This window comes from Oncorhynchus tshawytscha, linkage group LG15 (assembly GCF_018296145.1).
Source record: "Oncorhynchus tshawytscha isolate Ot180627B linkage group LG15, Otsh_v2.0, whole genome shotgun sequence".
Lineage (NCBI taxonomy): Eukaryota > Metazoa > Chordata > Actinopteri > Salmoniformes > Salmonidae > Oncorhynchus > Oncorhynchus tshawytscha.
This window is the reverse complement of record NC_056443.1, coordinates 6,911,038-6,922,965: the sequence shown is the minus strand read 5'-3', so window position 1 is coordinate 6,922,965 and position 11,928 is coordinate 6,911,038. Positions and strand designations below refer to the sequence as shown.

The 11,928-nt window shown below is 40.9% G+C and overlaps 1 protein-coding gene across 1 annotated transcript in view; it reads left to right on the top strand.

Annotated features, from left to right (window-relative positions):
• The first annotated feature begins 6,158 nt into the window (after positions 1-6,158).
• The window catches only part of LOC112214298 (patatin-like phospholipase domain-containing protein 2), a 30,768-nt gene continuing 24,998 nt past the window's right edge, over positions 6,159-11,928 (top strand). The window contains exons 1-2 of the mRNA XM_024372949.2: positions 6,159-6,727; positions 11,393-11,625. Coding sequence (XP_024228717.1) covers positions 6,541-6,727; positions 11,393-11,625 — 420 coding nt within the window. The 5' untranslated portion in view covers positions 6,159-6,540. The remainder of the gene's footprint in view (positions 6,728-11,392; positions 11,626-11,928) is intronic.

Genomic DNA, 11,928 nt, shown 5'->3' with positions numbered 1-11,928 from the left:
CTTTGAAGAATCTCAAATATAAAATATATTTTTATTTGTTTAACACTTTTTTGGTTACTACATGATTCCATGTGTTATTTCATGGTTTTGATGTCTTCACTATTATTCTACAATGTAGAAAATAGTTTAAAAAAAGAAAGACCCTTGAAGGAGTAGTCGTGTCCAAACTTTTGACTGGTACTATATACTAAACAAAAATATAAACCCAACATGTAAAATGTTGGTCCCATGTTTCATGAGCTGAAATAAAAGATCCCAGAAATGTTACATCTATTACATGTTACAACTAATTTCAGTAATTTGACATTTTTTTGTGTTTCAATAACTGTTGGTGAGCATTTATCCTTTGCCAAGATAATCCATCCACCTGACAGGTGTTAAATATCAAGAAGCTGATTAAACAGCATGCTCGTTACACAGGTGCACCTTGTGCTGGTGACAATAAAAGGCCACGATAAAATGTGAAGATTTGTCAAACAACACAATGCCACAGATATCTCAAGTGTTGAGGGAGTGTGCAATTGGTACTGCAGGAATGTCCACTGGAGCTGTTGCCAGATAATGAATGTTCATCTCTCTACCATAAGCCAACATCGTTTTCGAGAATTTGGCAGTAGGTTCCAACCAGCCTCACAACTGCAAACCTTGTGTAACCATGCCAACCCAGGACCTCCACATCTGGCTTCTTCACTTGCGGGATCGTCTGAGACCAGCCACCTGGTCAGCTGATGAAATTGAAAACTATTACTGTCTGTAATAAAGCCCTTTGTGGGGAAAATCTCATTCTGATTGGCTAGGCCTGGCTCCCCAGTGGGTGGGCCTATGCTTTCCCAGGCCCACCCATGGCTGTGGGCCTAATTTATTTATTTCAATTGACGGATTTCCTCATGTGAACTGTAACTCAGTAAAATCATTGAAATTGTTGCATGTTGCGTATATATTTTTGTTCAGTGAATATTTTTGCATGTTTAGCTCACATAATATAATTTAAAAGTATGCATTAAGGTGTCTGTAATAAAAGAAATGCAGCAAAAACATATGTAAATGTATATATTTCTTTCAGATACAAACATACACATATGAACAACAACTTACAGACACACGCAAACAACGACTACATCTCCTCTGCCCAGACCCGAAATGCTCACACCCCCCATCCCTAGTGTCTGCATTATTGTTTGCGACATGGCCTATGTACCAATTTGTTTTTCTCTGTTGCCCATGCTATTCCAATATTTCAATAATAAATCATTCGATTTTTCCATTGTGTTAATGGTCGCGGATTGATCGATTTCCAAGTTTTTAGTATACTTTTTCTCAAGATGAGTGATGAAGAAGAGAATCGTCCAGCCGATTGGGTATCTCACTACACCCCATATGCCATGACTTGAAATATGCAGACAGATGGATTAAAAGTAAATGAACATTGTAATACGTCTGACAGCCAACTTTCTAGCTCCGCCCATAACTTTTGGACTTTACAGCATACAGCAGAAAACTATTGATATACTAGTGGCACACATCTGACAAAATGTTTACCATCCACCTCTACCAATACAACAAGACAATAGCATAGGACAGGCTATAACGTTCTCCCACTTCACACCTTCACTGCCACTGAGCTAAACAGGGAAGGGGAGTTCATTTAGTGAAAAGAAGTATGAATGTTGGTAATGAAGGATTTCCTGCTTTTGAAATGTGGCCTTATTTTTACACTGTTGCCACATTAAATCTATTTTTCTTTTAGTCAAGAAGATAAGATGAGCCAGACCAACCAACCACCCCGTTTGAGGTGGATCAGAGGTGGCAGCCCCCTCTTTACCAGGTGGATGTTCCACAAGACTAAGAGATGATACAGGACTGTTTTTCAATTGTATTGACATTGCTGTGACCAACTGCTACATCATGTAGGAGGAACTCTGCCTATAAACAATATATTAGTTGGGGCTTTTCCTGTGCAATATACATGAAGGTCTTTAGATGGAACCTAGTCCCACTAATGAGGGTGGGATCACTGGGGTGACCCTCAGTGACATTAGGAAGGGCTTTCGCCTGTGGCATAACGTTTGAGGGACATACATGACAATTCTGTGTGATTGGGCTTTTTGTCCTGTTGAAAAACGAATGTGGTCAGTAGTCCAAAAAAAGTACACAGAACAAAAAAATGAATGCATCATGCAACAATTTCAAATATTTTACAGTTCATATAAGGAAATCAGTCAAAAAATGTATTATGCCCTAATCTGTGGATTTCACATGACTCGGAATACAGATATGCATCTGTTGGTCACAGATACCTTCAAATGAAAGGTAGGGGCATGGATCAGAAAACCAGTCAGTATCTTGTGTGACCACCATCTGCCTCATGCAACGTGACACATCTCCTTTGAGTAGTGCTGATTGTGGTCTGTCGAATGTTGTCCCACTCCTCTTCAACGGCTGTGTGAAGTTGCTGGATAATGGGTGACATGCCTGGTGAGTATGCAGACCATGGAAGAACGGGGACATTTTCAGCTTCCAGGAATTGCGTACAGATCCTTGCGACGTGGGGCCGTGTATTATCATGCTGAAACATGAGGTGATGGTGGAGGATGAATGACACGACAATAGGCCTCAGGATCTCGTCACGGTATCTCTGTGCATTCACAATTCCCATTGATAAAATGCAATTGTGTTTGTTGTGATGGGGGTCACCTTGGGGTCATGATAGGGGCTGCACCAAATGATTGATGTATTATAATTATTGATTATGTTTATGTTGTATTAATAGAAGGGGAAGGGCTATAAGACCCCTCCTCCACTACATTTATAGGGTCCTGGACCACAGATTAGCAATATATGCATTATAAGGTTTAATACAGTTCCACAGTATTTTCTAGTCTCTGCCTTTTATAAGGAACAGTCAGAGAGATGTGTGAGCCATTGCAGTCAAAACAGGGTGTCTGTGGCTAAAATAGATACATAGACACAGACCCCTGCAGGGGAGTAAATAGATAAGAGACAAGTCTGACACACCACTGTAAGCCACACAGGAATGGAAAATTACTGCTGAGCCCTTAGAAAACACGGGACTATTGTTCTCTCCTACAAGTTCAAATCCCCAAGGTACAAATATGTCCTACTGCCCCTGAACATTGTTCCGAGGCCGTCATTGAAAATAAGAATTTGTTCTTAACTGACTTGCCTAGTTAAAAAAAGTTTAACTGTATATGCATGGGCTTGGTCTCATGGGTAGAACGTGTAGGCAGTTACATCACTAGGGGTTGACTGCAAGCATATTTTTCAGAACTTACTCTGAAACATTAATGCTGTGTTGTCAACTTCTGTCTGCACTTGCATTAATAAACGTTTGATTGATTTACTTAAAGAAGAAATTGTCTCATTGCTGATTTCACCAATAAGCCAATGATTAACAAGGAACAAGGAACCTACACCAACAGTTGTCCTTAGCTTATACCATAACCCCACCACCACCATGGGGTACTCTGTTCACATATATGGATCCGACCAGAGAGGAAGAGTCGAAGGAAGAGGGATTTGCATTGCCCCACCCCCCTTTTAAAAAGTTTTCTTGCACTAGCTCTATGCACACTCACTGGACTCTACCCAGACACACACACACACTACACTGACACTCTAACACACATACTCACACACACACATACATGTTACGCCCCTGAAAACAGGGGAGAAATAATCACGAGAGTGATACGGTGTTGTATTCTCCATTCAACGTTTAGTTCAATCATTTCACAAAAGTAACACATTACAAAACAACAGAAAACCCATTATACAAATAACACAGCAAAATATCTTATTAACAACGTACATGTTCATTCACAATCGACATAAAATGGCAGCTACTCTCAGTACGATGCTATTCTTCACTTCAACCGAGCAGGGCTAATATTACTCTCTTCAAACTTAACTCTAACTTCCTCAAGACGTTACTAAGACACACCTTAAACACTCTTGACATGTTAGTGAGTTATAACATTTAAATTACTATTTTTATCATCAATAAAGTACCTGAAAACAGGGGAGAAATAATCACGAGAGTGATACGGTGTTGTATTCTCAATTCAACGTTTAGTTCAATGAGAAAAGACCACGATTTTCCCCAGGAATATGGGTGGAGACCAGAGCAATCGATCTCCGGCTCATAGATTAAGAGCATTTCGTAGATGACAGATGAACACTTTTAGGCACCACAAAATAAAGTAATCAATATAACGTTTACACAATACTCTCACAATTCATACCCTTTGACAGATTTGACCTTTAACACAATTATATGAATGTTATCAATCTCTATCAACTAATACTGAATGCATCTTCTTAACCTTAGATGTTTTAAGATCCTCACATACTATGAACTTACTAATACTTTTTAATGTATAACAGGCTATGAATATTTCCTTTAACCTGTTACATACACACAAAACAAACACATTCATATTGACTCCACACACGCACACACACACACACACACACACACACACACACACACACACACACACACACACACACACACACACACACACTCACACATAGACACACGTTCACACTCTTTCACACTCTTCACATACGCTGCTGCTACTCTGTTTATTATCTATCCCGACTGCCTGGTCACTTTTACCCCTACTTACATGTACACATTACCTCTTACCTCAACTACCTCAACTACCTCGTACCCCTGCACATTGGCTCGCTAACAGTTGGTACTCCTTGTATATTGCCTCATTATTGTTATTTTATTGTGTACACTATTTCCCTTTTTTTATTTAGGAAATTTGTCTTACTTTTTAACTCTTGCTGGGAAAGGGCTCGTAAATTAGCATTTCATGGCAAAGTCTTTATATATGTTGTGTTCAGTGCGTGTGACAAATAACATTTGATTTGATAACTAGGCCCCAAATCTTTGTATATGTTTTTTTCGCTCACCAAGCCAGGAGTTTTTGCATGGAGGTCAATGAGAGCGTTGAATTTGGTCAACAACCAAAAATTACAGATAATTTTCTGTGTGAGGCTTATTTGTAGTGATGGAAAACAGAGGCTTTCTTACACTTCGAACACACTGACAGAGTTTTTGCGCATGATTGTACGCAGCATCATCTGGATATGTGTGCAACAAAAGTTCAACATTCTGCTTCTGCTACCATTTCTGTCAAACCGTCTACGCATACACACCAAACGCACTGCAACTGCCTCTGCAACGATATGCACACATATCCACATATCCATATGATGCTGTGTACCATTTCGTATTTTGCACAAGGACGCTGTAGGTGTTTTTGAAGCGTGAAGGTCACTGAGCTCTTCAGTAAGGCTATTCTACTTCCAATGTCTGTCTATGGAGATTGCATGGATGTGTGCTTGATTTTATACACCTGTCAGCCACAATTGTGGCTGAAATAGCCAAAACCACACATTTGAAGGTGTGTCCACATACACATACATCTATGTGTGTATATGTATATATATATATATATATATATATATATATATAGATGCACATTCATTTCCAATGGAAGATGTGTTTGCCTTGCAGCATTGCGTTACAGCGTTCTGTGTGGTGCATATGTTGGATTTATCGAATGCATGCATCAAAAGGTATGTGTAGATGGCTTGACAGAAATAGTAGCAGAAGGTGAATGTTGTACTTTAGTTGCACACATATCCATATGATTCTGTGCACCATTTTGAGTCTGGCACTGTAGATGTGATTGAGGTGTTAGATGCCTAACGATTTCGAGGCATGCCTTGGAGCTCCTGTATCAAAGGTAACATCACTACTTGTTTGATCGAATATGAGTTTCGTAATGATTACGTTGTTACGAGTATACTGATATAAATAGGCTACGTAACATCCCGGCAACTTTGCGAAAAAATACTTTATCGGAGTTGTGCCTGTTGTTCACACGCTTATCTGCTCTCTCATTAGCAAGAATGGTCCGACCTGATCTTGCCCGGCTTAATTTCCCTACCTGAAAACACGTGATACCGTAAAGTGTTGTGTATTCACGCAAAATTCAGGAGGAACCTGAAGCGTGGGTGGCTTGACTTGGTTTTGCGAGTCTCGGCTCAATTGACCGCATATGATGATATGGCTACTTAAATCGGTTAATAAGGTTCGACATGTCACAGTAATAGCAGGCAGGTTAAACAAATATACAGATTAGAATATAATATACATTAATTGACTGCATCTCTCTCATTTATTTCCAATTCAGAGTGTGAGGCGTGGCTCCTCCTAAAATAAGACTCTGCCTCTTTATAAAGATTGGCCAGACCTGCCCTGTTCTAGAACCGGGTAGTTCAGCGCTCCGGCGATTCTCAATAGATGCATGTCCGTCTCTTCGTACATTGCATAAGAAGAGTAGACTGGCTAGTGTGCGCTAGTTTGAGCCGTCCTCTATTCCAATATCTTTCGGAACTGTTGTTGACATTAAACAGTGGAAAAAGTTAACATTTTGGAGTGATCATAAGGAGCGCATTTACCCAAACGTGTAGGTCCTCGTTAAAGACTGTCCACCAGGGATGTTCGACCTAACGAAGGAATGGAATCTGTCGTTCGCCGGCTGCGGGTTCCTGGGGATTTATCACATCGGAGTGGCCAGCTGCCTGTCGGAACAAGCGCCCTACCTTATCAAAGGTGCCGCCAAGATCTACGGGGCTTCAGCCGGTTCCCTGTCTGCCTCGATGCTCGCCAGCCAGGCATCCATAGGTAGGCTACAGTACCTTACTGTACGCTGGCCCTTGATTTGACCAGTTCCTGTCATCAGTTGATTGCCTGGAGGGGGACTTTTACGCACAAGGAGTAGTCCTCCCTTTCATGTGTTTAGGGCAACTTCAGATTAGCAGTCAAATTAATTTTCAAGAACAATAATTTATGGTTTTAACACATGGGGTGAAATGACTAACAATGCTGGAAGCTTTGCTCCTATGTAATAGATAGGTGATTATACTGGTGTTATAGGTTGAATTTAGAATTTTAAACTAGGCTACATTTTTCTCATGTTATAAACTGCAAATGATTTATAATTGAGCCAAAATACCTGCCTGTGTAGAAATATGGTAGTCTACCACTCATTGATCATATCACAACTGATAAATGGTCAGTTAAAGGACTATTAACCTATTGGTCCTCTGGATCAGAGGCCTTCCAATGGTAGTGATGGATCTCGCTGACTACAATCGCAATTAAGAGTAAATATAACCTTGCATCACATAGAACTGACCTGGAGAGTAGTTCTTAACCGAGTGTCTGTGCGATACCTGGCCTTTTCCACTTTCTCTTTATTTTAAACCCAATAACCTTATAGTCAAGAGACAAAGGTAGTAGCCTGCCAGGTTTCTTGGAATCAGCCCATACCTGTCCCAGTTGTATCATGTTTAAATGAGAGAGAGTGTTAAAGAGGGTGAGAGATTGAAAGAAAGTGTGAAAGAGTAATAGAGGGAGACATTCCGCTACACCTGCAATAACATCTGCTAAACACGTGTAAGCAATGAAATGAATGACCAATGAAAAAATAAATATGTATTTGACTTATAGAGTGAACAGTCAATATAGGAGTCATGAACCTTTTACCGCGGTGGGCTTCAACAGGGGTCCGCACAGAGCGTTTCTTGGTAGTTTAAAAAAAATCTACTTTGAGACAAGAGTATACACCTCACACACGGTTATGGGCTTAAATTGAAGAATAGACCTGTACCATGTATGATATAGAGATGAAATGTATTCCATTTTGAGCTTGCATTGAGTTTATATACAGCATATCACAGAAGACTGAAATAGAACAAAACGCCTGGTTTGTTCATTGAGCTGTGTACTGAGGTGACTATTCAAAGATGCTCAGCTGGTCAATAACCCTTTCCAGATACAACATCTTGTCAACATGCGTCGGGAAACATTTTACAGATATCTTATACCAATCCGACTGTATGTGCTTTTGTCCATACCAAAGCGTCAAAAACCTCTCCAAAATGTAAAATTGTGTAAAATCTTTCTGCAGCAATTTTATGGAGAAAAATGACATTCTTTGATGTAGACAATACTTTTTTTCATGTGTTCATGAATGTTTGTGTTTTGGCCCGGTGGCCAAAAAACTCTCCAAATACATTTACGGTTTTAGATCAAATATCTTACAGATATCTTCCAGGCCCTTTCTCACTCTCTCTCATCATGTTACAAGCTGACAGGCACAGACCATAAAAGCCTCAAGCTCACTCAACTACACCTCCCCTTTTCCAGTTATGACAGGATAAGGATGTGGCTCCACTGAGCTGACCAATCAGCAGCGAGGAGACTTGACTGGCAATGCACTATTGTGACCCCATCAACACCAAGTTTTATATCACCGACAACAAGTACATCACCCCATGTAGTAGGGAGGGGTTAATTGCACAGGTCATGACAGTTGAGCTGTGTTGAACATGTAGCTGTACCGAACACAGGCCCACAGCCCATTTGAATTGTTTCAGCTTTACTCAATGTCGAAGTTATACAGGCACTACCAATATAGAGCAAAGGACAGGCAAGGGAAATACAGGTAGCCTGCCTTCATCTCACAGTAAAGGAGATGTACAGATACCAAAATATGTTTTTATGTGCATGCAAAGGGGAGCTCTGGTCAGGGACTCAGCTGCGGTGACTAGTAGTATTTCTTTTTGTGTAATCCGGGGAGAGGTTGAATCACAGAGATTTCTGAAAGGTGAAATACAATTGTGTACATGTCTCGTATTTTTGGTCTTGGATTTTTTTTAAAGCCCTGGATAGCCTAAAGACACTATAAACAGGGGCCCTTGTTGGGATCACAATTGCTTGGCAGCATGTTCGGGATTTATTCATAAAGCGAGTCAGTCGGTTATAACAATTGAATAAATTATATATTCAAAATAGTGCTTACATAGACTATAAAGCGCTAACTCAGCCAGCCAAAAGTAACTGTGGTAGGTGAGAATGGAGGAGAGTGACTGGTGTGGATCAATTCATTCATCCAGGCGAGACGTTTCATATGAGCAGGGGTTTGAACATCATTCCTGAAGTAAAATAGATGGCGCCGACAGCTCTGTTTCTAGCTCTTAAGCAACTTTGCAAGTATTTTGTTTTTTTTTGCGTGTTATTTCTTAAAATTTTAGCCCAGAACATTATTTTGTGTTATTACAATACATACAGACAAAAATAACTTTTGGATATCAGAGAGGCGATTACGACCAGAAATAAAATAAAATGTTATTTGTCACATGTGCCGAATACAACCTTACCGTCAAATGCTTACTTACAAGCCCTTAACCAACAATGCACTTCAAGAAATAGAGTTAAGAAAATATTTACTAAATAAACTAAAGTAAAAAATATAATAATAAGTAACACAATAAAATAACAATTCCGAGGCTATATACAGGGGGTACCGGTACAGAGTCAATGTGCGGGGGTACAGCAATGTGCGGGGGTACAGGTTAGTCGAGGTCATTTGTACATGTAGGTAGGGGTACGACTTTCCCAAAATACGACTTTCCTAAATTGTATCAGGACAATTGAACTTATCCCAGAAGCTGTTCCAAGACTCCGCCAGCGGAGAAGAGGAGTGTATTTCTAGTCTGACTCAGGAGGCATGCACACCATCTACTGCCTCCGAGTATATTACTCATTAATGTTCAGTCCCTGGACAATAAAGTAGATGAGCTCAGGGCGAGGATCTCCTTCAAGAGAGACATCAGGGACTGCAACATACTCTGTTTCACGGAATCATGGCTCTCTCTGGATATACTGTCCCCGTCCATACAGCCAGCTGGGTTCTCAGTACATCGCGCAGACAGGAATTAAAGAACTCTCTGGGAGAAAGATAGGCGGTGGTGTATGTTTCATGATTAACTACTGATGTTGTGATTGTGATAACGTACAGGAACTCAAGTCCTTTTGTTCACCCGACCTAGAATACCTCACAATCAAATGTAGACCGTATTACCTCCAAAGAGATTTTTTTTCTGTTATAGTCATAGCCATGTATATTTCCCCTCAAGCCGATACCACGAAGGCCCTCAAGGAACTACACTGGACTTTGTGCAAAATGGAAACCACATATACTGAGGCCACATTCATTGTAGCTGGGGATTTTAACAATGCAACTTTGAGGAAAATGCTACCGAAGTTCCAACACATCGCGTGTAGTAAGTGCGCTTCAAAAACTCTCAACCATTGTTACTCTCCCTCCCTCCATTCGGCAAATCAGATCCATTCTGCTCCTCCCTTCCTATAGGCAGACACTCAAACAGGAAGTACCCGTGCTAAGGTCTATTCAATGCTGGTCTGACCAATCCATGCTTCAGGATTGTTTTGATCACGAGAACTGGGATATGTTCCGGGTTGCCTCTGAGAATTAAATTGACTTATCAATGGTCACAGTGACTGAGTTCATCAGGACGTGTATAGGAGATGTTGTTCCCACTTAGTAAAACCTACCCAAACCAAAAACCGTGGATCGATGGCAGCATTTGCGCAAAACTGGATTGGCCATCACAAAGCAATAGAAGATTTGTGGGCAGAACTGAAAAGCATGTGCGAGCAAGGAGGCCTACAACCCTGAATCAGTTACACCTGCTCTGTCAGGAGGAATGGACCAAAATTCACCCAACTTATTGTGGGAAGCTTGTGGAAGGCTACCCGAAACATTTGACCCAAGTTAAACAATTTAAAGGCAATGCTACCAAATACTAATTGAGTGTATGTAAACTTCACTGGGAATGTGATGAAAGAGAATCAGAAATAAATCATTCTCTCTACTACTTTTCTGACATTTCACATTCTTAAAATAAAGTGGTGATCTTAACTAACCTAAGGCAGGGAATGTTTACTAGGATTAAAGGTCAGGAATTGTGAAATACTGAGTTTAAATGTATTTGGCTAAGGTGTACGTAAACTTCCGCCTTCAACTGTAAAAGGAGTACCGGTACCGAATCAATGTGCTGGGGTACGAGGTAGTTAAGGTGATTTAGGTAATATGTACATGTAGGTAGGCGTAAAAGTGACTAGGCAATCAGAATAGATAATAAACAGTGTAGCAGCATGTGAAAGTGTGTCTATGTGTGAGTGTTAGAGCATATGTAGTGCGTTTGTGTGTGTGTGTGTGAGTGTGTGTGTGTGTGTTTGTGTGTGTGTCACTGTAGTATGTGTGAGTGTGTGGGTGAGTCCAGTGAGTGTGCATAGAGCCACTGCAGGGCAGTAAATAAGTGAAACTTTTGGAGAAATGTTTTTTTTTGTGAGCTACAGATCACTGTCTAGTGCCCTTGAGAATCAATTTTCCTTTGAATAAAACAATTATCCAATTCCTACCAATGGAAGGCCGTAACACAACTAACAGACTGTCTCTCCGTCCCTCCCCTCCTCTAGCTAAGTGCTGTGAGGATGTGATTGAAACGGTCATGGATGCCCGGAAGCGTAACCTGGGTCCCCTCCACCCCTCCTTCAACCCGCTCAAGATCATCAGGTCGGGCCTGGAGCGCGACCTGCCCGCCAACGCTCACACACTTGCCTCCGGGAGGCTGTGTGTGTCACTCACTCGCGTGTCTGATGGACAAAACGTCATCGTGTCCGAGTTCAAGTCCAAGGAGGAGCTCATCCAGGTCAGTGTCCTCACTCAACCCACCTGGGCTGCTATTCACAAAACATATCCGAGTAGGAGTACTGATCTGGGATTGGTTTTGCCACTTAAATCATAATGGATTGGAGTTGGGACCTGATCGTAGATCAGCACTCCTACTATGAAACGTTGTGAATATGGGCCCTGAACACCCCTGAGCACTTGAGAGTTTTTCCATATCCCATACATATCCCAGAAATATTTGTCCTTTCAGCTACTGGCTTTGCCATTGACTGTTTACATTAGTTGTATGGGTTGGACTGTGTAACATCTCTCTCTGGTGTGT